This window comes from Erinaceus europaeus, chromosome 21, assembly GCF_950295315.1.
Source record: "Erinaceus europaeus chromosome 21, mEriEur2.1, whole genome shotgun sequence".
Lineage (NCBI taxonomy): Eukaryota > Metazoa > Chordata > Mammalia > Eulipotyphla > Erinaceidae > Erinaceus > Erinaceus europaeus.
In genome coordinates this window covers 29,814,981-29,842,080 of record NC_080182.1, presented here as the reverse complement: position 1 = coordinate 29,842,080, position 27,100 = coordinate 29,814,981, and the positions used below count along the sequence as shown (strand labels likewise).

The following is a 27,100-nucleotide window of genomic DNA, read 5'->3' as shown; positions in this document are numbered from 1 at the left end:
TTTAACCAGAGCACTACTTGGCTCTGGTTTATGGTGGTGCCAGGAATAGAACATTGAGCAGCTTAGGGCATGAATATCTTTTGCAGAACCCCCGTGCCAGCTTCTCAGCCCTATGCTCCTGAAATCTTAAGAGTTTTGTGAACTAATAGAAATTTCAAAAAGTACCCAAAATTGACAAGTGGACTGGGGAGGTTCATTACCTGGCACTACATTAACGAGAAACAAATAAAATAAAAATAGAGCAGCCTAGGACTTGGCACAGAGGTAGAGCTTAGGACTTGCAAGTACGAGGTCCTGAGATCAAGCCCCAGTACTACACATACTAGAGTGATGCTCTGGTTCGCTCTCTCTCCTCTCCCTCTCCCTTTCCCTCTCCCTCTCTCTCTCTCATGTTAGTAAACAAAAAAACCGGAAGATAATAATAAATAAAATATTTTAAGCAATAGATCTTGTTTGGAAGTCGGACATCCAGGGAAAATTCAAAAGCAATGGTTGATACTTAAAAAAAAATACGGATGCCATTTATGTCAAAGAATGAGAAGTATTTAGAAAAGAAAAAAAAAAAAACACCAAAAAATCCGTGTTAGAGTTCAAGGCGGTGGCAACGCGCCAGGAGCAGCTGGAGGGGCTGCAGACTGTCAGCCAGCCCTGGAGAGGCGTTTCCTGTTGTCATGGGGATAGGGGTGGAGTCTATACACTGCGCCTGCGCGCCGGCGCCCTGAGCCGGAAGTGACCATAGAGCAGAGGTTCCTGGGACAGAGCGGCCGGAAGTGGCTTCCCCTCCAGAAAAAAAACACGACTGTCTGGCTGCCGAAACTTGAGTTCGGCGCGGCTCCGGGGCTCCGCGCGGGGATCATGGCATCTCGGGCGGGCCCGCGAGCGGCCGGCACGGACGGCAGCGACTTCCAGCACCGGGAGCGCGTGGCCTTGCACTACCAGATGAGGTAGGGCCGGCTCGGTCCCCGACGGCCAGCCTCACCTCGGAAGGCCCCCAGGCTCCGCTGCTGCCGGGGCGCAGCCTCGGTTTCCCCACCTGCGAGGGGAAGGGCCAGCTTGCTTCCCAGGCCTGGGGAGCGCGGCATGTCCTGGGGCCCAGGGTCCGAGGCTATCTGGACATGGGGGGCATGGGCAGGGCAGGTGCGGCCCCCAGGCATGCAGGCGCCCCGGGGCACCTCTCCCCCCAGACGCTGTGAAATCAGGGGCGAGGGTGACCCAGTGACCCCCGGAGCCCCGAGCGACCTGGCCCAGAGGTGCCCCCGCCTGCACGGCTGGACCCCGGCCACTGCCCCCCCATCCTGCCTCGTTTTCTGTAATGAATACTAAAAAAGAAAAAAGAAAGAAAGAAAGAAAGAGCTTTCCGCAAGTCCCTTGAACTCTCCCAGCATATGCCTTTTTGTTGGGGGTGGTTCATGGTTTATAGTAGATACCGTTGTTGATACACTAGTAAAATTTCAATTTTTCTGCAGCCTAGGCCTCCCTCCACCGTGGTGCAGCAGGACCTGAAAGCCCTACCCCCAGAGCCCTTTACTTTGGGGCAGTACCAGGATGTGCTTTGCAGCCTTCTCTCCAGGGTTTTCCACTGCGCCATCTCCCAGACCCTCTGCAGGGTTTTCAAGAATTGCGAGCTTCTTCTGTATAAGCACCTTTAAAGATTAATGTAGTCGCTGGTGGGTGGGGATGGGGTGGAGAAAGAAACAGCTTCACTCTGGCTGCCGCGATGCTGGGGACTGAACTGTCTGGTGCCTCATCCACTGCACCACCTCCTGGGTCTCTGACCCAAGCTCTTCACACCCTCACTTAATCCCCTCTCCCTTTTAAAAACTTTTTTAAAAAAATATTTATTCCCTTTTGTTGCCCTTGTTGTTTTATTGTTGTAATTATTATTGTTGTTATTGATGTTGTTGTTGGATAGGACAAAGAGAAATGGAGAGAGGAGGGGAAGACAGAGAGGGGGAGAGAAAGACAGACACCTGTAGACCAGCTTCACCGCTTGTGAAGTGACTCCCCTGCAGGTGGGGAGCCGGGGGCTCGAACCGGGATCCTCATGCCGGTCCTTGCGCTTTTCTTTTTTCTTTAGGAGACCCCCATCTCAACTCTGGCTGGTGATGGTGCTGGGGAGCTCAGAGCCTCAGGCATGAAAATCTTTCTGCATAACCGCTGTCTCCCAAACCCATTCTCACTTCATTCTTATTCACAGACCCCTGCTTAAGAGGACCTTCCAACCTTGAAGGTGTATTCATGCCTGCCTGGTGGGAGGGAGGTGTGAAAAGAATGCACTCGGCATGAGTTAGAAGAAACATGTACAAGTGTGGGAGGGGTCACAATAGTGCACCATGTTAAGCGCACATGGCACAAAGCATAAGGACCCTCGAGAGGATCCAGGTTCGAGCCCCCAGCTCCCCACCTGCAGGGGGGTCACTTTGCAAGCAGTGAAGCAGGTCTGTGGGTGTCTGTCTTTCTTCCCCTTTCTGTCTTCCCTTCCTCTCTCTCCCCAATCTGTCTTCCCTTCCTCTCTCAATTTCTTTGTCCTATCCAGGAGCAACAATAATAACATCAACAACAATGGAAAAAAGATGGTGGCCAGGAGCAGTGGCTTGGTAGTGCCTGCTCCAAGCCCTGGAGGCAAAAAAGGGGGGGTGCAGCTGGTGGTGCACCTGGCTGAGCACACATGGTGCCATGTTGCAAGGACCAAGGTTCAAACCCCTGGTCCCCATCTACAGAGGGGAAGCTTCCTAGTGGTGAAGCAGTACCGCAGGTGTCTTTCTCTCCCCCCACCCTCCTCTCCCTATATCTCCATTCCCCTTCAGTTCCTCTTATTTCCTATCAAATAAAATTTTTAAAAAATAAAATGATTTAAAATAAAATGATATGTCTCCTCTGAGTATGGAGTGTTGGAGACTCCCATACCAGAGGCCCTCAGGCCTGGCCCTGGCACCAGCCTGCGCCACAGCCAATAGTGCTCTGGCCTCCCTCACTCATTCACATCTCCTAATGAGCCTTTTTTTTTTTTTTTAAAGAAAAATTCCACCGTTGCCATGACCCTTCCTGCGGGCTCTGTGCCGTGGTGTAGTCAGCTTTCTGAAAGCAGCGCCTTTGTGCTTCTGACTCAGAGCTGACGCAAAAGTCTTGCTGGCCTCATAGCACTTGACCCCTCCTTCCTAGAGTGGACCCCCGCCGCACCCAGGCACCCAAGCATGGGCATCCTGGGGCACAGATGCTGGGGCTTCTGTCTGCTGCTACTTCCACTTGGGCTCGTCATCTCTCTCTCCCCCGGGAACCTCGCTCAGAGAGCACCCTCCCCCCATGCTTTTCCAGACACCCCACCCCAGACCAAATCCTTTCCGCCTGGCTGTGAGCCCATGTGTCCTACAGCCACAGAGAACGTTCAGAGCATTCCCGGTTCTTTTGGGGCCCTTGGAACCTTGGGCATGAGAGTCTCTTTGAATAGCCATTATGCTATCTGCCCCACCCCTGGTTCATCTTCACATTGCCCATTCTTCTTCTGTGCCCAGTGCCTGGCCTCCGAGCAGGGGCCATACCTGACTGTGGCCTGTGCCCCGTGCCCAGCGTAGCCGCCCTCCCCCCGGTGGTGACAGCGAGACAGCCAAGTGACCGGGCTTCCCCCTCTGCTCTGCCTCACAGTGTGACACTCAAGCATGAAATCAAGAAGCTGATCTACGTGCACCTGGTCATCTGGCTGCTGCTGGTGGCCAAGATGAGCGTGGCTCAGCTGAAACTCCTGTCGCGCGACCAGGTGGCCACACCGTACCAGTGGGAGTATCTGTACCTGCTGAGCGTGGCGCCCTCGGTGCTGGGCCTGCTCTCCTTTCCCCGCAACAACATCAGCTACCTGGTGCTGTCCATGATCAGCGTGGGGCTCTTCTCCGTGGCGCCACTCATCTACGGCAGTATGGAGATGTTCCCCGCGGCACAGCAGCTCTACCGCCACGGCAAGGCCTACCGCTTCCTCTTCGGCTTCTCGGCCGTGTTGGTCATGTACCTGGTACTGGTGCTGGCCGTGCAGGTGCACGCCTGGCAGCTGTACTACAGCAAGAAGCTCCTGGACGCGTGGTTCACCAGCACGCAGGAGAAGAAGAAGAAGTGAGGCCTGCGGGTGGAGCCGGCCTCCCGCCAGGCTGGGCGAGCAAGAAGATGGAGGAAGCCTTCTGGACTCTGTGGTGGCCCTCTGGACAGCGGGACGCTGGAGATTCGTCCAGACTGGGCCACGTGCCGGAGAGCCCCTGCTGTCACCGTCAGCCGGGGTCAGGCTCAGGCGGCGGGACTACTCCCTGCTGGGCTGGAGCTGGGGGCCTTCAGCCAGATGAGGTCTCCCGGGAGGTTTCTTTCAGACAGCCTGAGCCTTGCCTCTTCTGCCCATCTCCCCACTTCCGTCCACCACAGCTTATCCACTGAGACTGAAGGAGGGAGGGAATAGACCAGGTTCCATCCACAGGCGGTGGTCCCAGAAACATGTGAGAGGCTCCTCCTGCCACTACAGAGCCTTTTAACATCAGTGTCAATAAAGTTCAGCTGCCCTGTCACCCCGTGCCTGGTGTTTGGGGTTCGCTGGAGTGCGAGGTATGTCGCTTGAGTGGCCTGAGCACTAGGAGAGAGAAGCCTGCCGGTCGAGGAACCTAGCAGCGACCTTGGGGAAGTGAGCTGGGCCCCGAGAGGCCCGGTCTGTCACAGCCCTGCAGGTAACTGGCAGGAGCTGCCGTGGGCCGAGTACTGTGACCTCCACCCGTGAGGTGGGCCAGTGTCACCCTGCTCCGGGCCCAGGCCGCAGGCACTTCCGCTTGTGTGTCGTGCCTGTCGGGCTGACAGTGGTGCTGTATCGTGAACAAAGGAATCAGAACGGGCCGTGTGGGGGGAGCTAGTAGTAGGCAAGATGAGCGTGTGAGAAGGTGCCCCCGGAGCCTGGTGGCACAGAACAGGAGGGAGACGTAGGAGAGTCCAGTCAGTGACAGGCCCTCAGGTCTCCAGAAGGGACACACAGCTAGTCCTGCTGCTGGACGAGTGTCCTTCACTCCCACCCCCTTGACCCAGATCCCAGGCACAGGGCCACCTGCCTACAAGGAGTTTCACGGGCACTGGAACAGTGCCATGGGGGCTCTCTTCATTTCTGTCTCACTTTCAAAAAGAAGAAAGTCCACCAGGGGGAGTGGACTTGCTCACACCTGCAGCCTTGACGATGAAGGGGCTGGGGGATCGGGCGGTGGCGCAGTGGGTTAAGCACATGTGGCGCAAAGCACAAGGACCAGCAGAAGGATCCTGGTTCGAGCCCCCAGCTCCCCACCTGCAGGGGAGTCGCTTCACAGGCGGTGAAGCAGGTCTGCAGGTGTCTTATCTTTCCTCCTCTCTGTCTTCCCCTCCTCTTTCCATTTCTCTATCCTATCCAACAACGAATGACATCAACAACAATACAACAACGAGGGCAACAAAAGGGGGAAATAAAATGGCCTCCAGGAGCAGTGGATTCATGGTGCAGGCACTGAGCCCCAGCAGTAACCCTGGAGGCAAAAAAAAAAAAAAAAAAAGAGGGAATATCACAAATTATAGAGCAAAGCTTTGGTATTTCATCGCATAAGAATCATTCCCTTCTGGGGCCAGGCAGTGGTGCACCTGCTTGCATTACAATGCACATGGACCTGGGTTTGAGCTGCAGCTCCCCACCTGCAGGGGAAAGTGGTGAAGCAGGGCTGCAGCTGTTTCCCCCACCTTCTTGATTTTTGGCTGTCTCTATCCAATAAATAAAGATTATAATAATAGGAATAACCCCTACTTTTTCCCAGCAGAGAGATACTGCTGGGGCTTGGGGCCTGTATGATGACTTATTTTTTCTTTTATTTTCTCTCTTACTTTCTTTTATTCCCCCCTCCCCATTTATGATAGAGTCAGAAATAGACCTCAGCACTGCTCCACCGCTCGTGAAGCTTCCTCCTGCAGGTGGAGACCAGAGATTTGAACCTGGGTCCTGCAGCTGTTTTCTGTTTTTCTTTTCGATTACTACAAAGTTCCTATAGCAATTCTGGCATCTTCTCCCCTAAAATTTCAAGAGCAGAGTTACTCCATTGATTCTAGTTGACATTTTCACCTTACATCTTTTATTGCCAGAATTCTTAGTTTAAAAGACTTTCCTGGGAGTTGGGCGGTAGTGCAGCAGGTTAAGCACAGGTGGCGCAAAGCACAAGGACCGACATAAGGATCCCAGTTTGAGCCCTCAGCTCTTCACCTGCAGGGGAGTAGCTTCACAGGCGGTGAAGTAGGTCTGCAGGTATCTTTCTCTCCCCCTCTCTGTCTTCTCCTCTCTCCATTTCTCTCTGTCCTTTCCAAGAACATCAATAACAACAACTACAATAAGGGCAACAAAAAGGGAATAAATCAATATTTATTAAAAAGAAATATAAGACTTTCCTTTCGCCCGGGTGCCCACCATGCAGCGCCCTGACCTCCCTGGGTGGGGGCATCTGCCTCTGAGCCGGCCGTCAGGGTGGGGCTGACGGCAGAGTTCTGTGCTGAAACAGGAGCTGAGGAGAGGACACGGCCGTCAGGATGAGCAGCCCATGGGCTGCTGTTTCAAGGACAAGGATGCAGACAAGTTACTGACTGACTAGATTGAGTGGCTAAAATTCAGGGTTTTCTTTATCGATTAAGAATCTAGGAACTCGGGAGTTGGGTGATAGTACAGTGGGTTAATGATTATGCAAAGGATTTCTTGCCTGAGGCTCAGGTCCCAGGTTCAGTCCCCAGCAGCCATAGTTGAGCAGGGCTTTGATCTCCCTTCCCCTCTATATCTCTCTCACTGAAATGAAATACTTAATTTTTTAGAGTCAGAGTTGGGGGGGTCAGTGGGTGGGAGAAAGCCAGGAGAGACCCCTGTAGCACTGCTTTTCCACTAATGAGGCTGATCCCCTAGTGGGGGTCAGAGTCTTAAATTTGGATTCTCAAGCATGGTAATGTGTGCTCTACTGGGTGAGACACCACCTGGCCACAGCTGCCTTCCCTTCCTTGTTGGAAGTCTGTCCCTGCCTCGTGTCTTTGGCAGAACTCCTTCCCTCTGGAAACTGACCCCCTCAGACTGAGCAGAGGTGCAGGAGGGACGCTTATCCACCTGTTGTCCACCTGGCTCACCCTGGCCTCACTGGCTGGACCGTCCCTGCCAAGGGACCTAGACAATAAGCACAGCTGCCCTCCACAGACTTTAGGAATGGGTGGTCACTGGAAGAACCCAGAACTGGTCTCTGCAGAGGCCTGGACAAGGACACTCCATGCACCAAGCCAGCCAGGGCCTACCAAGCCCTCCAGCTCCTGTCTTGGTCCTCAGCTGACGGTTACCAGAGCGTGAAGTCTGGGTGAGTTCATTCAGCCTGAAACCACAGGCGAGACCTGCTGCCTCGCCTTCCCAGGAGGGGCCTCTGCCAACCATCTCCTCCTGCGTGCTGGCCACACACAGCCAGCCACCTGGAGGCCTGACCACGGAGCCCTCACTGCCATGAAAGCCTTTGCCCTCAACCGCTCCATGTCTCCCTTTGCCTGCCAGCCCTGCCAGCTAACACCGGTGTCTTGCACAGACTTCAGGGGGCAAAAACCCCATCTCCCCACACCTCTCCCCAGCAGTATGTTTGGCAGAAAGAGCCAGAAAGCTTGAGGGTATCTTCAGGAGAATGAGGAGAGCAGGTCCTTCCGGCCGTGGGCCTGGGCACTGAGAAGTGAAAATGTCCTGTCCTAAAGCAGCCGTGGCCAGGGCCGAGCTATGCTGAGAAAGCGACCGGCATGCCTGAGGCTCCTGGCTCCACCCCTGGCGTGTCTCTGTCTCTGTCTGCCTGTCTCTCTCTCTCTCTAGTGAAATTCTCCCTCATAGGATATAGAGAAAGTAAACATTTAAAATAAAGACAGAGGTTCGAACCCCGGCTCCCCACCTGCAGGGGAGTCGCTTCACAGGCGGTGAAGCAGGTCTGCAGGTGTCTGTCTTTCTCTCCCCCTCTCTGTCTTCCCCTCCTCTCTCCATTTCTCTCTGTCCTATCCAACAACGACAATAATAACTACAACAGTAAAACAACAAGGGCAACAAAAGGGAATAAATAAATAAAATAAATATTTAAAAAATAATAATAAAATAAAGACAGGGGACCAGCGACCTTGGAGAGGGCACAGTGGCTAAAGCACTGGACTCTCAGGCCAAGGTCTGGAGTTTTATCTCCAGCATCACATTGCCAGAGTGATGCTCCACATCTCTCTCTCTCTCTCCCTCTCTCTCTCTTCCCTCTCCCTCTCCCTCTCCCTCATAAACCAATCTTTTACTATATATATTTTTTCCCTCCAGGGTTATTGCTGGGCCTCAGTGCCTGCACCATGAATCCATTGCTCCTGGAGGCCATTTTCCCCCCTTTTGTTGCCCTTGTTGTTGTAGCCTTTTTGTGGTTATTATTGTTATTGTTGATGTCGTTCGTTGTTGGGTAGGACAGAGAGAAATGGAGAGAGGAGGGGAAGACGGGGAGAGAAAGACAGACACCTGTAGACCTGCTTCACTGCCTGTGAATCGACTCCCCTGCAGGTGGGGAGCTGGGGGCTCGAACCGGGATCCCTACCCTGGTCCTTGCACTTAAACCCACCGTGCTACCGCCCGACCCCCAATCTTTTACTATTTAAGAAAGCAAGCAAGTGGAGTCAGTAGTGGCACACCTGATTGAGTGCACACATTACATGCGCAAGGGTTCAGGTTCGAGCCCTTGGTCCCCACCTGCAGGGGAAAAGCTTTGTGAGTGGTGAAGTGGTATTGCAGGTGTCTCTCTCTCCCCATTCTCTCTTGATTTCTGGCTGTCTCTATCCAGTAAATATATAATTAATTTTTTTAAGTTGAAAGAAAGGAAGGAAGGAAGAAAGAGAAAGAAAGAAAGATGAAGAAATCAAGAAAGCCAGGCAGGCAGCCATGGTCAAACTGTGAAAGGTACGGTGGGACCTGAGCAACTTAAGTGCCTCGATTTCCCGCAGACGCACCCAAACTTTCTTCCTCTCAGTGTGTCATGTGCTGGAGGAAGCTGTGGGGTGATGGGGAGGGTCCCTCATGCGTAGGAGCCTCATCTGCAGCGGAAACCACAGGAAACCAGGTCAGGGCGTGGGACCCGCTCCCCAGCTCCAGGGCTTCCTTAGCCGACAGGACAGCACCTGGGCCCTCGTGTCCTGTGCCCAAGGAGCGGGCACTGCCCAGCGGGCTCTGTCCCATCAGTCAGCCAGGGAGGCAGGCGCGGGGCCATGAGAAGTGGATGAGTGCCCTCAGTGCTTTTTCTCTCTTTGCTTTTCATTTATCTGTTTTAAATTACCACCAGGATTATTGCTGGCGCTTGATTCTAGCACTACAAATCCACGGCTCCCAGCGGCCATTTTTTCTTTTCTTTTTTATTTTTTCCTTTCCATTCCTTTTTTATCTTGATAGAACAGAGAGAAACTGAAAGGGGAAGGGGAGATGGAGAGGGAGAGGGAGAGAAAAAGAGATACCTGCAGACCTGCTTCACTGCTTGAGAAACTTCCCCCTGCAGGTGGGAAGCAGGGGCTTGAACCCAGGTCCTTACTCATGGTAACCTGTGTGCTCAACCTGGTATGCCACCAGCTGGCCCCTCCAGCCCCCCCACCCCAGCTCCTGGCCGTGCCCCACTGTGCCTCCGCACCCACACACCACACAGCGGTAATCTCAAAGCCTCTCTGCTGACTGAGGGCTGGTGCTCTTGGCCGGGAGATTCCAGCTTCTGAACGAGCAGCTCTGGGCTGGCCAGACTCAGGGTGTAGCCACAGGAGGAGGGTTCCATAAAGTAGGTGCAATCAGCCCCCCCCCCCCCCCAACGAGCACTGGCCTCTTTCCTGCTATTCTCTACCTGAGCAGGAGTCCCATGGGGGTGCGTGGTCCCAGGCCCCAGGGTGGGTGGAGGGTGGGGGGGGGGGGTCCTGGGCCCCTGGCCACCGCCCAGTCTGGAGCTGAAGGAAGGAGGCCTGGCTAGCAGAGTGGAATCCGGGAGGGTGGGGCGGAGCAGGGGCGGGGCGGGGCGGGGCGGGGGCAGGCCTTGGGGGGGGTGCTGGGAGAGGGCTCCACCGCCACCCTGCTGCCGCCCACCTGCAGGGTGCAGCCATGACCTGGGGCCGCTGAGCCCATGGGGAGCCTCGCGGCCCTGCTCCTGCCTGCCCTTCTGCTGCTCACTGGCCTCGGGGCCTCCGTTGGCAAGGGGGGACCTCGCCCACTCTGCCCGGTGAGCCACCAGTCCCTCTGTCCTATCTGCCTGTCCCATCCCTGAGGCCGGAGGGAGGAGGGGATCCTATATGCACAGAGCCTGCAGGCTAGGTGGCGCCGTCCACTTTCCACGGAGGGTCTCAGGAGTGAGGACTTTGGGGGTGTTCTTGAGGGGACCCTACTAACACTGCTTCTCTCCTTTCTTGGCCGCTGCACACCACCGCCTCAGGATCAGGCTGCCACCACTGGTGAGTCACATTCCAGAGTCACCTCCCCTCTGCCCCAGAGCCTCAGTGGCGGGCAGGGCGCCCTAGAGAGAGCGCTGGATGCAGAAGGACCCAGGTTTGCAGTTCTATCGCCTGCCCCATGGGCGGCTTTAGGCTGCACCCCGCGCCCCTCCTATCTGCACTTTCTGGGGACCAGCGGCAGATAGGCCTGTACTACCTCCTATCTGGGGGGTGGGGGCTGCATCCCCTGACCAGCTGAGCTTCCTCTATGGGGGTGGGTCGGCCTTAGGAGGCCTCTTCCCACACCTCCCGCCACTTGACCTAGGCAGCCTCAATTTCTGATGAGGACTCAGGGCTCAGGGAGAGAGGGCCCCCTCCCGCTGGCCTCCCCAGCTCCCACTGTCTTTCCCAAAAAGGTCGGTCCAAATTTCCTGCCACATCCGCGAGTAGGGGACCTCCCCCTCTCCCTCCCTGCGAGGCTTGGGTGTATCTGGCTCAGGCGCTGTCCCTGCCCTTGTCCCTACCTCTGTGAGGACAGCCTGGGGCTGCTCTCAGGGACAGTGAGCCAGGGGCTGAGGGGAAGGTGCCCCTGGGCTGAAGGAAACCGGACCTGCCACATCTGGACGGATGTTTGTCCTGAAGAGAGATGGCTGTCAGTCCCATAGCACCCTGTTTCTCTCTTCAGCCTGTGTCATTTCTGGACTGGGAAGCTCTTAGCTCTGAGGGTTTGTGGGCGGCAGCCCAGGAGATGGCACGGGGCATAAACAGTTGGACACGGGCCCCAGTTCCATCTCTGGCACCACACTTGCCAGAATCATGCTCTGCTTCTCTGTCCTTCGCTCTCACAAATAAATAAGTAAGTGGTCTTAATTGTGTGGAGGCACTGGCAGGCTCACCTGCTTGCTAGAGCATACACGTTAGCACGCCCAGGGACCCAAGTTTGAGCCCCAGGTCATCACCTGTGAGGACAGCAGGGGCAGCTTCAGGAGTGGTGGAGCAGTGCCGCTGTGTCTTTTCTTCTCTTCTTCCTCTCTCCATCTCTCTCTCTTTCTCCTCCCTCTCTCCTCTGTTTCTCACCCTCTAAAGGAAAGAAAGGGGGAAGGAGATAACACAATAGTTATGAAAAAAGACCTTCATGCCTGAGGCTCTAAAGTCCCAGATTCTACACCTACACCATCATCAGCCAGATCTGAGCAGGGCTCTGGTAAAAAAAAAAAATTATATTATATATACATAATATACATATATATATATGATATATATATATATATATATGTAATTGCTCAAAGCTAGAAAGGCATGCAGGCACTGAGTTCCAGAGACAACCCTGGTTGTCTAAAAAAATAAATAATTAAGGAAAAGAAAAAAAAGAGAATTTATAGGAGGCTAAGAGATTGCATATCCCATAGGACACACATTTTACCACGCTCATGGGCCTGGATTTGAGCTTTATTTAATTTTTAAAAAATATTTATTTCAGAAAGAGAGAAAAATTGAGAGGGGAGTGGGAGATAGAGAGAGAGAAAGACTGAGACACCTGCAGCCCTGCTTCATCACTCGTGAAGCTTCCTCCCTGCAAGTGGGGACCAGGGCCTTGAACCAGGTGAGCCCCTGCCTGGTCCCCACCTCTTGCTTTTCTCTCCTTCTTTGTTCCTCTTCCTTCTCGGCCTCTATCTGAAAATAAAAGGAAGTAATAGTTTACTTGGAGTGATGGACTCTCATAGGCTGAAAGCTTTGGAGCTGGGGAAGAAAAAAAAATCAAGAGTCTGCTTGGAGCAGTGGGGCAAGCATGGCCAACTGGGTTGGGGACCACTCTGTGAGGTCATGCCTTTGCAATGCCCTCAATTCCTTCCCTAGCACCAGGTAAGGATGTTTTAATTGAGAGAGAGAGAGACAGAGAGACAAAGACACAGAGAGAGAGAGAGAGAGCAGTCTGTGTAGCACCAGGGATCAGCCTGTGTGAGGCATGCACTCTACTGCCCAAGCCACCTCTCCAGGCCCCACAGCACCTGTCCACCACCAGTGAAGCACCTGGGTCCTCTGAGCATTGTCAATGTGTGATCTACTGGGCAAGTTACCTCCCACCCCCCCATATTTTGGGGGGAGAGGAAAAGTGACAGCGAAGAGAGACACCAAAGCACTGCTGTCCATCCATGGAGTTCCCTTGGGTGCTTCCTGTGGTGCCAGGGATCAGACCCCTGGCCTCTGCACTGTGAGGTTCTGTCCACTCAGTTAACTCTCCTGAGAACCGTTTGTGTCTTGAATTACTGTTACCCATTCTGTGTGTCAAGTAAAATCTTCCTTGCTTAACTTTATCTGTCTGTGGTTACCTCAGTGTTCAGGAGAACTGGTAGTTTCTCCTTTTTCACTGTGTGATATGACGCTATCATGAGCTACCCTAGATGCCTTATTTATGTATTTACTCATTCATTTACTTTTTTTTATTTTTTATTTTTTATATTTATTTATTTTCCCTTTTGTTGCCCTTGCTGTTTTTTATTGTTTTTTTAGGTATTGTTGTTGTTATTGATGTCGTTGTTGTTAGACGGGACAGAGAGAAATGGAGAGAGGAGGGGAAGACAGAGAAGGGGAGAGAAAGATAGACACCTGCAGACCTGCCTGTGAGGTGACTCCCCTGCAGGTGGGGAGCCGGGGGTTCGAACCGGGATCCTTACGCCGGTCCTTGTGCTTTGTGCCACCTGTGAGTTTGACCTGCTGCACTACCGCCCGACTCCCCATTTACTTATTCTAAGTAGAGCTAGAGAAGCAGAAAAGCAGAGAGAGAACTTGAGCACAGCACAGAAACTTCCTTCCATGGAGGGGGGTCACGTCGTGCACGTGGCAAAGCAGCGCACTTCCCAAATGAGCTGTTTCAGCGGCCCCTTCTGTGGCATCAGTTTAAGACATCAGTCCCCACACAGTAGAGCTACCACACTGAAGGAGCTGGGTTCTAGCCTCCGGCACCACAAGGGGGCACCGGGCAAAGAGCCCCCAGCTCCCCACCTGCAGGGGAGTCGCTTCACAGGCGGTGAAGCAGGTCTGCAGGTGTCTATCTTTCTCTCCCCATCTCTGTCTTCCCCTCCTCTCTCCATTTCTCTCTGTCCTATCCAACAATGACGACATCAATAACAACAATAATAATAACTACAACAATAAAACAACAAGGGCAACAAAAGGGAGTAAATCAATCAATAAATATTTAAAAAGAGGACGCCGCGTGAGTATTGGGGTGATGCTTTAACGCCTCTCCTTCTCTGTCCGTCTCTCTCCCCCTTTATCTCTTTCCTGTTTCTCTAATTGAAGGGAGAAAAAGTGTCCACTGGAATTTATAGAATTCCTGCAAACCCTGCCAGAGAGAGAGAGAGAGAGAGAGAGAAAGGGGGAAAGAGGAAGGAATAGTGTGTTGCTCTGTTATCTGTGAGACCCAGGTTTGAGCTCAGCTGTCACCTCATAAAAGGGAGCACTATGGTCTCTCTCTCTCTCTCTCTCTCTTTCTGTCTGCCTGTCTCTGAGAGAGAAAGAGAGAGAGGATCTTGGTATCATGACCATGTAGGCCCAGAGACCTGTCTGCCCAGCCCCTGGCCCCATGTCTGGGGGTGGGAAGAGAGGTGGGGGGCTGACGGCATGTCCTCCCTAGGGCCTCTGCAGGGCTGCTCCCACCTCTTGGTCCAGAAGGCCCGGCCCTGCAGGAGACACAAGATGCCCACTGTGACTCAGGTACCTCCCTCTGTCCCCTACCTCTACCCTGCCTGCCCAGGGCCCTTCCCTTCCCGGCTGTGAGCTTGTGAGAATGAGGGTGGGCAGCATGGATGTCTGAGCCGAAAGCTGGAGGTGCCAGGGCAGTGACAGAAGCCAGGGTCTCACTTCTCTGCCCACAGAGAAGGCTGCTGAGTAGCTGCCGGGGGGCCAGGTCTGGCCATCCTGGCTCCTTCGCCTCCCCAGCCATCTCCCCTAAGAGGCTTCGCTCCAAAAGGACCCAGCCACAGCACCAGGAGACCAGTGATGGCGTCCCCAGACCCAGCCCCCAAATGCCCAATGGAGGTAAGTCTGAGAGGTGGCCATATCTAAGCCTGACCAAGGGACCAGGCCACCAACTGCCCCTTGCCCAGGGCCCGACGGACCAGGCCACCAACTGCCCCTTCCCCAGGGCCCAACGGACCAGGCCACTGACTGACCCTTCCCCAGGGCCTGAGGGACCAAGCCACCCACTTTCCCCTGCCCAGGGTCCAAGAGACCAGGCTACCCACTGTCCCCTCCCCAGGGCCTGAGTTCACCTTTGACTTGCGGCCCGAGGCCCGGGCTGTCCGCGTGACCATCCCTCCAGGCCCTGAGGTCCACGTGCGTCTCTGCCATCAGTGGGCATTGGAGTGTGAGGAGCCCAACAGCCCCTTCGATGGCCAGGTGAGGAGCCTGGGACCCTGCAAGGCTGGAGCCGCACCTGCCCAGCAGGGACTAGAAGACAGAGTCCTGAGCCCCTCAGCCATCATCCCTGATCCCTGAACCCTGATTCTTGAGCCCTGAGGCCCAGATCCCTGAGGCCCTCAACCCTAAGCCTTGAGCCCTGAGCTCTGAACCCTGAGCCCTATGCCCTGAGCCCTGAGTCCTGAGCCCCTGAGCCCTGAGTCCTAAGCACTGAGCCCTGAGCCCTGAATCCTGAGATCGTGAGTCCTGAGTCCTGAGCCCCTGAGTCCTAAGCCCCTGAGCCCTGACCCAAAGCCCTGAGACCTGAGCCCCTGAGCCCCTGAGCCCTGAGTCCTGATCCCTAAGATGAGTGCTTGAGTCCTGAGCCCTGAGGCCTATGCCCTGAGCCCTGAGCCCTGAGCCCTGAGGGCCTGAGCACCTGAACCCTGAGCCCTGAGTCCTGAGTCCTGAGCCCCTGAGCCCTGAACCCTGAGTCCTGAGCCCCTGAGCCCTGAGCCCTGAGTCCTGAGCCATGAGCCCTGAGCCCTGAGCCCTGAGCCCCTGAACCCCTGAGCCCTGAGCCCTGAGCCCTGAGCCTCTGAGCCCCTGAGCCCTGAGCCCCAGAGCCCCTGAGCCCCTGAGCCCAGAGTCCTGAGCCCCTGAGCCCTAGCCCTGAGTCCTGAGCCCCTGAGCTCTGAGCCCTGAGTCCTGAGCCATGAGCCCTGAGCCCTGAGTCCTGAGCCTCTGAGCCCCTGAGCCCTGAGCCCCTGAGCCCCTGAGCCCCTGAGCCCAGAGTCCTGAGCCCCTGAGCCCTAGCCCTGAGTCCTGAGCCCCTGAGCTCTGAGCCCTGAGTCCTGAGCCATGAGCCCTGAGCCCTGAGTCCTGAGCCCCTGAGCCCTGAGCCCTGAGCACTGAGTCCTGACCCATGAGCCCTGAGCCCTGAGTCCTGAGCCCCTGAGCCCCTGAGCCCTGAGCCCCTGAGCCCCTGAGCCCTGAGCCTCTGAGCCCCTGAGCCCCTGAGCCCTGAGCCCCTGAGCCCTGAACCTCTGAGCCCCAGAGCCCCTGAGCCCTGAGCCCCAGAGCCCCTGAGCCCTGAGCCTCTGAGCCCTGAGTCCCTGAGCCCCTGAGCTCCTGAGCCTCTGAGCTCTGAGCCCCTGAGCCCCTGAGCCCCTGAGCCCCTGAGCCCTGAGCCCCTGAGCCCCTGAGCTCCTGAGCCTCTGAGCCCTGAGCCCCTGAGCCCCTGAGCCCCTGAGCCCTGAGCCCCTGAGCCCCTGAGCCCTGAGACCCTGATCCCTGAGACCCTGAGCCCCTGAGCCCCTGAGCCCTGAGCCCCTGAGCCCTTGAGCCCCTGAGCCCTGAGGCCCTGAGCCTTGAGCCCTGAGTCCTGAGCCCTTAGTCCTGAGTCCTGAGCCCTAAGCCCTGAGTGTTTGAGTCCTATGCCCTAAGGCCTATGTCCTGAGCCCCTGAGCCCCTGAGCCCCTGAGCCCCTGAGCCCTGAGTTCTAAGCCCTGAGCCCTAAGCCCTAAGCCCTGAGCCCCTGAGCCCTTGAGTCTTGAGCCCTGAGCCCTGAGCCCTGAGCCCTGAGCTCTGAGCTCTGAGCCCTGAGCTGAGTCCTTAGCCTTTAGCCCTCAGCCCCTGAGCCCTGAGTCTTAAGCCCTGAGCCTTGAGCTTGGAGTAACCAGGCTTCCTGGGGCAGCATCAAAGTCCCCACCCAGCCAGCTGGTGGAGAACAGCTCAACCCTCCCCTTGGGGAGAGGAGCTGCCGGCCACAGTTCCAGCTCCCTCTGCCCCTCTGGGTGCTGGTGCTAAGTCTCAGGCCCTCCCTGTGCTGCGTCATCCAGGAGATGGTGTCCGGCGGTCATTCTGCGGACCTGCACTATGAGTTCCTCCTGCCCTGCCTGTGCATTGAGGTAAGCAGAGAAGAGAGGCGTGGGGGCTTCACTCCAGGTGCGACAGGGGCACAGGGCACACTGTCAGGTCTGAAAAGGGCTGGGCAATACCTGGTGCGTGGGGGGCTTTATCAGCATGTCCCCTAGTCAGAGGCAGAAGAGACCTGCCAACACGAGACCTGCTTGCAGAAGATTCTGTCCTCAGCCCAAGCCTTCCTGGGTGGGGACTGGCCCCAGTTCAGCCCTCAGGGTAGAAGGGACAACCACAGGGGCTGGGTGGTGGTGCTGCAGGTTAAGCACACACGGTGCGAAGCGCAAGAACTGGCATAAGTATCCTGGTTCAAGCTCCCAGCTCCCCACCTACAGGGGGGTTGCTATACAAGCGGTGAAGCAGGTCTGCAGGTGTCTGTCTTTCTTTCCCTCTCACTGTCTTCCCCTCCTCTCTCCATTTCTCTGTCCTGTCCAACAATAACAATAACAACAACAAAACAAGGGCAACAAAAGGGAAAAAATGGCTTCCAGGAGCAGTGGATTCATAGTGCAGGCATTGTGCCCCAGCAATAACCCTGGAGGCAAAATAAAATGAAATAAAACAGAAGGGACAAATGCCTTGCCCCACAAGTAAAGCCCCAAAGTCTTGATTCAAAAATCTCAGATGTCCTGGGACTAGATGGGAAAAAGAAGGGCTTGTTACCAGGGAAGAGACAGAGAGAGGTAGGGGACGGACAGCCCAGGATCAGGACTGGGCAGACTCGGGCATCTGGCAGGGCCAAGCCAGAGTTTCAGGCCTGAGGAGGGAGGAAGAGCCCACCCACTCTGGCCCCCTGACCCTTCGTGCCCTCCTGTCCCCCAGGCATCCTACCTGCAAGAGGACACCATCAGACATAAGAAGTGTCCCTTCCAGAGCTGGCCAGAAGCCTGTGAGTATACTTCTGGCGGTGGGGAACCACCCAAGGCACTGTCCCCATGTCCATGGAAGGAAAGGACAGCCCTGTTCCCACCAGCCGGCCAGCACATCAGACCACTGAGCACTGCTTGAGGCACAGAGGGTCAGAAACGAGACCCGAAAGGCAGTGTCCTGAGAGGAAGGATCTGAAGCCCCGGGCTCACAGCCTTGCTGTGCCTCAGTTTCCCCATCTGTAAAGTGCCAGCACCTGAGGCTGGTGGGGGAACCCAGTGCTGTCTGGGGTGTTTCAGTGTTGTGTGCATGTTGTCACAGCCCTACCAGAGAAACCTGAGGTCTGATGTGACAATGGCCAGTACAGGGAGCTTCCATCAGAAAAGTAAGCCCAAAGCTGGGGGGCAGGGACTAGAACAGGGGAACAGCCCACCTAGTGGTCCTGACAGAGCCCTTAGGGCAGGTGGCCCCTGGTCTGGGTTCAGAGGGAGGCTGGAGGACTGGGGGTAGGACTAGGGAGCATTCTGGGTTCTGAGCAACACTGAGGACTTAAATGGGTGGGAGAGCAGCAAGGAGAAGAGATGGCCATGTGGAAATAAAGCAGTAAAGGGAGCTGGGGAGGCTTGTTCGTGGGGAACCCACACAGTCACCTCCTCCGCCATCACCTCCTGACACCCTGGGGTGGCCATGGGGCGGCATGGGGTGACACAGCAGGCCATGTCTCTCGTCTGCCCCCTGCAGATGGGCCTGACTTCTGGCAGTCCGCGCACTTTGCCGACCACAGCCAGCACATGCAGATGGCCATGGCTGTGACCCTCCGCTGCCCACTGACGCCGGGGGCCACCCTCTGCCAGAGGCAGGGCCGCCACGCGCCATGCGAGGACCTCCCCAACGCCGCCGCTCAAGAGTCCCAGGGGGTGAGGCCGGCGTCTCCGGGACCCCGGGGTGGGAGGCCAGGCAGGGGTTGGGCGTCCTCCCCCGATGTCCATCCCCTCTCTCTCCACAGCTGTATGTTCTGGAGAAAGTGGACTTGCACCCCCATCTCTGCTTCAAGGTACGAGCAAAGCTGGAAAGGGTTGGGGGGCAGAGCCTGGGCCCCCTACCCCCACTCCCACCCCCAGCCTGCTGACTTGTCCTTTTCTGATTCTCAGTTCACTTTTGGAAACAGCAGTCACGTGGAATGTCCCCACAGAGCCAGTGAGTCATAGGGGATCCACATTGGGACCCCTACTCCTGCTGGCCCCTCACCCCGGCCCCTCTCACAGCCTCTTCCCCTTTTCTCCCACCCCTGCAGCCCCGACCTGGAATGTGAGCCTCGATGCCCAGCCCCAGCAGCTACTGCTCCACTTCTCCACCCTGGCACAGGCCACCTTCAGCGCTGCCTGGAGCCAGCCGGGCCTGGGCCTGGGACAGAATGGCTCAGGGACCCCCGTGTATAGTGTCAGTCAGGTATGGCCTTGATGCCCCCCATCCCTGGCCAGGAGCAGCCAGAACCCTGACTCTGAGTCCTGGTTATTAACTGACTTATAATGATGCATCTTTGGAGGATGAACTGGGGTTCAAGCCCACAGGGCCCAGTTGAGCAGCTCCTGTGGGCCCAGCGCTCATGTTCTGTACTGAGGGAGGGGAAGAGAGACAGCATCAGGCCGCTGTGCACATCAGACTCAAACCCGGGCCCCCGAACAGAGCAAGGAGTGTGTCTTCCAGGGTAAGCGCTCTCCATGCCTCAGAGATACAGAGAGATGAGAGCACCCCACCCGCTGCTGAGCCCTTGGGCCCCAGCTCTGAGACTGTCCCCCAGGGAGCAGCAGGGCCCCTGGCAGCCCTGGAAGCCCTAGTGTGCTGACAGATTCCACTCTCCTGAGTAGCTGTGTGTATCTGAGACAAAAGCCTTGATCAACCCTATCAGCAAGACCACAGCACGGGCTCACCAAGGACCGGAGATGCTGTGGTTTTGCTGATAGATTTGATCGCGGCTTCTCTATCTGATACACACAGTCATTTTTTTAAACTTTGTTTTTTTCCTTTCTATTTTATCTGACATGACAGAGAGAAAATGAGAGGGGAGGGGAAGACTGAGGAAGAGAGAGAGACACTTGCAGACCTGCTTCACCGCTTGTGAAGCTTCCCCCCTGCCAGTGGGGACTGTTTTGTTTTTAAAGATTTATCTATTATTTTAAGGGGGGGGGATTCCCAGCCCACCCCACCCCAGAGAAACGTCGCAAACAGTGTTTCTACTTTGCATTGCACAAGGTGGCAGGGGGCCAGCGCTTAAGGTCTGGGGCTAGAGGCAGAGACGGGCTCAGTGGTAGCACAAAGCCCCATGTATCTGGCATCCTGGGTTTGAGCTCTGACACCAAAACAGAAAGGTGGGAGTCTGGAGGTAGCACAGCGGGTTAAGTGCACACTGGCACAAAGCACAAGGATCGGCATAAGGATCCCGGTTTGAGCCCCTGGCTCCCCACATGCAGGCAGTGAAGCAGGTCCGCAGGTGTCTTATCTTTCTCTCCCCCTCTCTCCATTTCTCTCTGTCCTATCCAACAATGAAGACAGACAACAATAATAACTACAACAATGAAATGAAAAGGGAATAAATACATAAATATTTTTTAAAAAACAGACAGGAAAGAGGGGAGGGGAGGAGTGAGGAGATAGCTACCCTACAGAGCACACGCCTCAGACGCACAAGGGCGGCACCGAGGAAGCTCCTTCTCTGCATCTCTCCCTCCCTGTCTTAAATAAAAAGAATGAGGCCGCCTGGTTAAATGCACACATTCCCATGCTCAAGAACCTGGGTTCGAGCACCCTCTCCCCATCTGCAGGGGGGAACTTCACAAATGGTGAAGCAGGTCTGCAGGCATCTCTTTCTCCCTCTCTACCTCTCCCTCCCCTCTCAATTTCTCTCTGTCCTATTAAATAAAATATAAGGGGGAAAAAACAAAGAAAAAAGTGTCTGTGGGAGTGCTGGATTTGTAGTGCAGGCACTGAGCCCCAGGGATAATCCCGGTGGCAATAAAAAAAAAAAAGGAAGAAACGAAAGGAAGGAAGGGAGAGAGGGAGGCAGACAGGCAAAAATGAGATTTAAAAAAAAATGAGGGAGTCGGGTGGTAGCGCAGCAGGTTAAACACGCAGGTGGCACAAAGCGCAGGAACCAGCGTAAGGATCCCTGTTCAAGCCCCTGGCCCCTCACCTGAAGGAGAGTCACTTCACAAGTGGTGAAGCAGGTCTGCAGGTGTCTTTCTCTCCCCCTCTCTGTCTCCCCCTCCTCTCTCCATTTCTCTCTGTCCTATCCAACAATGACAACATCAATAACAACAACAATAAAACAATAAGGGCAACAAAAAGGAATAAATAAATAAATAATTTTAAAAATGAATGAAAAACTCACCTGGAGCAGTAGATTGGAACATTCACAAGGTCCCTGCACATGCGCGCACACACACACACACACACACACACACACACACACACACACGTGGCTAACCTAACACAGTGAGTTAAGCTCAGAGACTCATGTTCTGTGAAGGAGGAAAAACCATAGTTCAGTTATGACTTGAGAGTGGCAGTTTCATGGCTAGCCAGGGGGCCAGGGAGGGTGCTGGTGGGGGTGGAGGGTGGCAGAGTTAGCACCCAGACCCCAGCCTGTAGACACAGGGTGGCCAGCTCCGTCTGACCCAGCATGCGGCTAGTAGCGGCAGCTCTGTGACTTCTGGCATCAGGCACCATGGAGTGCAGACAGCGAGGCCACGGCCTCTGCTCGGGGTCTCACTGCCGGGCGAGTGTGCACTGGGTGTTTTGAACAGGATTTATTTATGGGAGGGAGACTCAGGGGATCACTCTGGCAGACTCAGTGCTAGGGATCAAAATCAGGACCTTGTGCTTTCAAGTCCTGTGCTCTACCCACTGAGCCACCTTCCCTGTCCTGCACTGTGGTTTCGATTGTTTTTTGACAGGAGAGAAATTGAGAGGGAAGGAGAGTGAGGGAGAGGGAGAGGGAGACAGAGACCCCCGCAGCACTGCTTCACTGCTTAAGGAGTTTCCCCAGTGCAGGTGGGGGCTGAGGGCTAGAACTTGGGTCCTTGCACATGATAACCTGTGTGTGCTATGGACAAGTGCTGACCTGAGTGTGGTGTGTGTGTGTGCGTGTGTGTGTGTGTTTGAGTTTGCGAGTGTGTGTATTTGTGTGTGTGTGAGTTTGAGTTTGTGTGTGTGTGTGTGTGAGTGTGTGTGTATGTGTGTGAGTGAGTCTGTGTGTGTGTGTGTGTTTGTAAGTGTGTGTATTTGTGTGTGTGTAAGTTTGAGTTTGTGTGTGTGTGAGTGAGTTTGTGTGTGTGAGTGTGTAAGTTTGAGCTTGTGTGTGTCAGTTTGTGTGTGTGTGAGTTTGTGTGAGTGTGTGAGTTTGAGTTCGTGTGTGAGTTTGTGTGAGTGTGTGTGTGTGAGTGAGTTTGTGTGTGTGTGTGTGTGTGTTTGAGTTTGTAAGTGTGTGTATTTGTGTGTGTGTAAGTTTGAGTTTGTGTGTGTGTGAGTGAGTTTGTGTGTGTGTGAGTTTGAGTTCGTGTGTGAGTTTGTGTGTGAGTGTGTGCGTTTGTGTGTGTGTGAGTGTGTGTGTGTGAGTGAGTGTGTGTTTGAGTGTGTGTGTGTGTGTGAGTGTGTGTGTGAGTGTGTGTGTGAGTGTGTGTGTGAGTGTGTGTGTGAGTGTGTGTGTGTGAGTGTGTGTGTGTGAGTGTGTGTGTGAGTGTGTGTGTGAGTGTGTGTGAGAGTGTGTGTGTGAGTGTGTGTGTGAGTGTGAGTGTGTGTGTGTGTGTGAGTGTGTGTGTGTGTGAGTGAGTGTGTGTGAGTGTGTGTGTGTGAGTGTGTGTGTGTGTGAGTGTGTGTGTGTGTGTGTGTGTGTGTGTGTACCACTGCAAATCTGGGGACTGAGGAGGCAGGAAGAGTTCTTTTTTCCTGATCATCTCCAAGGCTTCACCACTCTGGGATGACTTTTTTCAGAGAGAGAGAGAGAGATCAAAGCTTCTTTTAGTGCAGTGGGGGAGGGTTTGAGCCTGGGTCAAACACATGGCAAAGCATCGCACTGACTGACCTCTTTTGCTTTTCGTAAAGATTGATTTATTCTGGGCTGGGAGGCGGCTCAGCAGGTAGAGCACTGCCTGGCCTCGTGAAAGACTTGTTTGATCCCCAGCAGCACATGGGGGCACCATGAATGATGGAGTGGTGCTGTGGTGTCTCTCTCCCCTTTTTTCTCTCACTCTCTCTCTAAAGGTGCGGAATAAAATACGAGGCAGCACAGTAGATAAAGCACTGGACTCTTAGGCATGAGATTCTGAGTTAAATCCGTCAGCATCACATGTGCCAAAGTGATGCTCTGGTTCTCTCTGTGTGTCTCTCTCATGTAAATCAATCTGTTAAAAATATTGGGGGGAAAAAAATATTGGGGGGGAGTCAGGTGGTAGCGCAGTGGGTTAAGCACACGTGGCGCGAAGCCCAAGGACCGGCATAAGGATCCTGGTTCAAGTCGCCGGCTCCCCGCCTGCAGGGGAGTTGCTTCACAGGCGGTGAAGTAGGTCTGCAGGTGTCTGTCTTTCTCTCCCCCCCACTCTGTCTTCCCCTCCTCTTTCCAGTTCTCTCTGTCCTAACAATGACAACATCAATAACAACAATAACTACAACTACAACAACAACAAAAAAAGGGCAACAAGAGGGAAAATAAATATATAAAAAATATTGGGCTGGGCTAGCAAGTCCACAGTATCACATGTGATTGATTCTGTGGGCTCATTCATCAGTTAGCAGTCACAACTCTTCATCTGTTTTAGGAGAGAGAGAGACACCAGAGCCCTGTCTCGGTCTGGCACCTGCAGTGCTGGGAGCTGAGCCCACGGCCCATGCACACAAGTCCTGTGATCTAACATGAACCGCCTTCCCCACCACCTTGAGGAAGGCTTCTTATCTGGGTGGCAGTGAGCTCTGAGTCTGGGTGAGCCTGGGTGGAGGGGTGAGGAGAGCAGCCCGGAGGCAGTGCAATGGTAGAGCTTTGGACTTGCAAGCGTGAGGCCTCAAGTTTGATCCCTGGCTTTGAATCCACCAGTGTGCTGTCCTGGTCACTCTACCTCATAAAATAAATAAAACGGAGTGAGGCGGTAGTGCAGTGCAGGTGTTAAGCGCAGGTGGCGCAAGCGCAAAGACCGACATAAGGAGCCCGGTTCGAGCCCCTGGCTCCCCACCTGCAGGGGAATCGCTTCACAGGCAGTAAAGCAGGTCTGCAGCTGTCTTTCTCTTCCCCTCTCTGTCTTCCCCTCCTCTCTCCATTTCTCTCTGTCCTATCCAACAATAATGACATCATACAACAATAATAACTTCTTCTTCTAGCGTTTGCCCTTCTTCCGTAGCCAGTCAACAGCGTCAGGTTGAGCCTGATGTAAAGTTTCGAGACCTCCTTTGAATCTGGAGAGGTGGCAGTCGTTGACTATGTGGGTCATAGTCTGTCTGTAGCCGCAGGGGCAGTTCGGGTCATCTCTGGCCCCCCAGCGATGGAACATAGCGGCGCACCGGTCATGGCCTGTTCGATAGCGATTGAGGAGGAATCATAACATGCTAGGTCAAAGCTGGGTTGACGCTCGCAGGGGTCTGTGATGAGGTGTTTGTTCTTTACCTCAGCTGACTGCCAACTCTGTTTCCAAGAGTCTGGAACAGAGAAGTTCAGTGTAGGCATAGGGGACCAGATTGGGTGACGAGACGTCAAGCGTTGGACAGGGTGGGCGAAGATATCCGTGTATATTGGCAGGTCCGGTCGAGCATAGACATGGGAAACCCAGTATGGTTCCGTAGCCCCCATGTCCACTTGGTCGATTCCAAATTATATTCCTCCAAGAGGATAATTTCTGGAACCATCCATTCCACCCCGGTTCCATGGCTGCCAGTTCTTAGCAACATCGCCCCACCAGATATTCGTCAGGATGCGGCATCATCTAAGTACAATAATAACTACAACAATAAAACAACAAGGGCAACAAAAGGAAATAAATCCTTCCCTCTCAATTTCTGGCTGTCTCTATCCAGTAAATAAAATAAAGATAGTAAAAAAAGAAAGAAATATCAAAAAAATGTTAATAAAACTTAAAAAAATTTTTTTATATTTATTTTATTTATTTATTCCCTTTTGTTGCCCTTGTTGTTTTATTGTTGTAGTTATTATTGTTGTTGTCGTTGTTGGATAGAACAGAGAGAAATGGAGAGAGGAGGGGAAGACAGAGAGGAGGAGAGAAAGATAGACACCTGCAGACCTGCTTCACCGCCTGTGAAGCGACTCCCCTGCAGGTGGGGAGCCGGGGATAAAACTTTTTTTAAAGGGGGGAATAAGAAGGAGGAAGAGCATGGACTGAGACTTGGGGACTGGACAGAGGTTCAGCCACATGGGCGGTCATTCTGTTCTTTGTCCCTGCAGACTGAGGGCTCCAGCCCAGTGACCCTGGACCTCATCATCCCCTTCCCGAGGCCCGGGGCCTGTGTTCTGGTAAGGTTGCCACCCCTGCCAGCTGCTGCATACCCCCACTCCCTCACTGGCAGGAGCACACGCAGCTGGCACAAATATGTGAGCTTGGCCAGCCTGGTGCCTGACTTAGAACAGTGGGCTTGTGGCTTCTCTTTAGAACCCAAACAGCCTGGTGCTCTGTGTCACCTCTGCCAAGGGACTTGGGGTTCTGCAGCTGAGGATGACTTCAGCCAGGCTGCGCCCTCTGGGCCAGCATCCAGTTTACTTTCTGAGTCTCCATTCAGCTTGTTCCGTGGCCAGCCAGGAGCTGCAGGAATTCCCTGGTGGGGCAGGGACCTCCGCAACCCCACACATCTCACCCTCTTCACCTCCTCCTGGGAGGAGGGACTGCTTGGGCTCATGAGGTGGGGGCCCTGTGCCCGCAGGTGTGGCGGTCAGATGTCCAGTTTGCCTGGAAGCGCCGCCTGTGCCCAGATGGTGAGTGCAGGGAGGGAGGGTGGCATGGGATCAGGCTGCAGAGCTGGGCTCACTCTTCTGGGCTCAGTGTCACACAGACGCCTGGGGCTGCTGGTCCTGGCGCTGCTGGCCCTTGGCATCCTCTCGGGCCTGGGCCTGGCCTTCTCTCGCCGGTGCCCACTGACAGGTAAGCCTGCCTGGGGGTGAAGTGGGAGTTCAGGCCAGCCCAACTCCCAGACTGGGCGCCCTCCTCCAGGCACCCAGCTCTCTGCACCACAAGGTGGCCAGAGCAGAAGTGGGCAGCTCTGTGGCCAAGGGTGGGCACTCTGGCCGTGGGAGTGGGGTTCAGGCAAGCCTAGTGCGGGTGGCTCTGCGGCCGTGGGCGGGCACCCTGAGGGGGCGCAGGGAGGAATGGTGGCCGCACCCCTGCATACCCCCTCCACCCGCAGGCCCGGTGCTGCTGCTGCACGCGGCCGAGTCGGATGCGCAGCGGCGGCTGGTGGGCGCGGTGGCCGAGCTGCTGCGCGCGGGCCTGGGCGGGCGCGAGGTGCTGCTGGACTTGTGCGAGGGCGCGCGCGTGGCGCGCCTGGGCCCCGGGGCCTGGCTGTGGGCGGCGGGGGCGCGCGTGGCGCGGGAGCGCGGTGCCGTGCTGCTGCTGTGGAGCCGCGGCGCCCAGGGCCCCCGCGGCCCCGACCCCCGCGCCCTGCCCCGCGTCGGTCCGCGCCCGCTGCTCGCGCACTTCAGCCGCCTGTGCGCGCGCGCCGACCTCCCGCCGCCGCTGCGCGCGCTCCCGCGCTACCGCCTCCCGCGCGACCTGCCCCGTCTGCTGCGCGCGCTCGGCGCCCGGCGCGTCCCCGGCCTGCGCGCGCTCCTGGAGCGGTGCCGTCGCCTGGAGCGCGAGGCCGCCGCGCAAACGGACTGCGCGGCCCCCTGAGCCGCTCGCGCGGGCCCCCGACCCCGAGAGCGGACCTGGAGCTGCGGGGGCACGCTCCTCACGGCGGGACAGCCGCGCGCGCACACGCGGGAGCTCGGGGGCGCGCCTGGGAGCGAGGGGTGGTGGTGCGCGCACGCGCTCCGTCCTGCCTGCAAAGGAGGGAGCCCCACGGGGGCCGCGCTGGCCGGTGCTGTGGACACCCAGGCCCCGGGTGCCGAGTTCGACCCCCGTGGTCGCTTGGGCAAGGGTGGTGCTCTGGTGCTGCCTATGTGATGTTAATAAATCCGTATTTGTTTTAAGAAGGATAAGAAACGTGGCTCTCTAGTGTGCTGAGATGCTGAGTCAGGGGAGGGCCAACAGTGTGTGTGTGTGTGTGTGTGTGTGTGTGTGTGTATGGGGGTGGGATGCAGGGGGGGCATCAGTCTGTGGGCTCCATCCTCCCCAGGCCTCCTCACATCCCATCTCTCAGATGCTCCCAAGCACCAAAGCAGGAGAGCCAGAGACCTGAGACAGACAGACACACACACTCACTCCTCCAGGGGAGAAGGGGAGGTTCCATCCACACCATCACCCCAAGGCAGCCGGAG

At 55.5% G+C, this 27,100-nt stretch overlaps 2 protein-coding genes across 2 annotated transcripts; both read left to right on the top strand.

Annotated features, from left to right (window-relative positions):
* The first annotated feature begins 769 nt into the window (after nucleotides 1-769).
* Nucleotides 770-4,259, top strand: JAGN1 (jagunal homolog 1). Its single transcript, XM_007517108.3, has 2 exons — nucleotides 770-944; nucleotides 3,643-4,259. The coding sequence occupies exons 1-2, from the start codon at nucleotides 856-858 to the stop codon at nucleotides 4,103-4,105; spliced, it is 552 nt and encodes a 183-aa protein (XP_007517170.1). The 5' UTR covers nucleotides 770-855; the 3' UTR covers nucleotides 4,106-4,259.
* Nucleotides 4,260-10,034: 5,775 nt separating this feature from the next.
* Nucleotides 10,035-26,815, top strand: IL17RE (interleukin 17 receptor E). The gene is made up of 15 exons (XM_060180745.1): nucleotides 10,035-10,238; nucleotides 10,449-10,467; nucleotides 14,084-14,163; nucleotides 14,325-14,487; nucleotides 14,708-14,847; nucleotides 16,689-16,757; nucleotides 17,590-17,656; nucleotides 18,376-18,551; nucleotides 18,641-18,688; nucleotides 18,786-18,831; nucleotides 18,929-19,083; nucleotides 25,076-25,144; nucleotides 25,549-25,600; nucleotides 25,668-25,766; nucleotides 26,029-26,815. Exons 1-15 carry the CDS (start codon nucleotides 10,143-10,145, stop codon nucleotides 26,511-26,513), a joined length of 1,764 nt encoding a protein of 587 aa, XP_060036728.1. The 5' UTR covers nucleotides 10,035-10,142; the 3' UTR covers nucleotides 26,514-26,815.
* The last annotated feature ends 285 nt before the right edge of the window (nucleotides 26,816-27,100 follow it).

Bases quoted from the DNA above. Each gene is read 5' to 3' on its own strand.
- JAGN1 (XM_007517108.3), top strand. From the start codon at position 856: ATGGCATCTCGGGCGGGCCCGCGAGCGGCCGGCACGGACGGCAGCGAC. The intron at 945-3,642 runs GTAGGGCCGGCT...TCTGCCTCACAG, and splicing joins GCCTTGCACTACCAGATGAG to TGTGACACTCAAGCATGAAA.
- IL17RE (XM_060180745.1), top strand. From the start codon at position 10,143: ATGGGGAGCCTCGCGGCCCTGCTCCTGCCTGCCCTTCTGCTGCTCACT. The intron at 14,848-16,688 runs GTGAGGAGCCTG...TGCGTCATCCAG, and splicing joins ACAGCCCCTTCGATGGCCAG to GAGATGGTGTCCGGCGGTCA. The intron at 18,689-18,785 runs GTACGAGCAAAG...TCTGATTCTCAG, and splicing joins ACCCCCATCTCTGCTTCAAG to TTCACTTTTGGAAACAGCAG.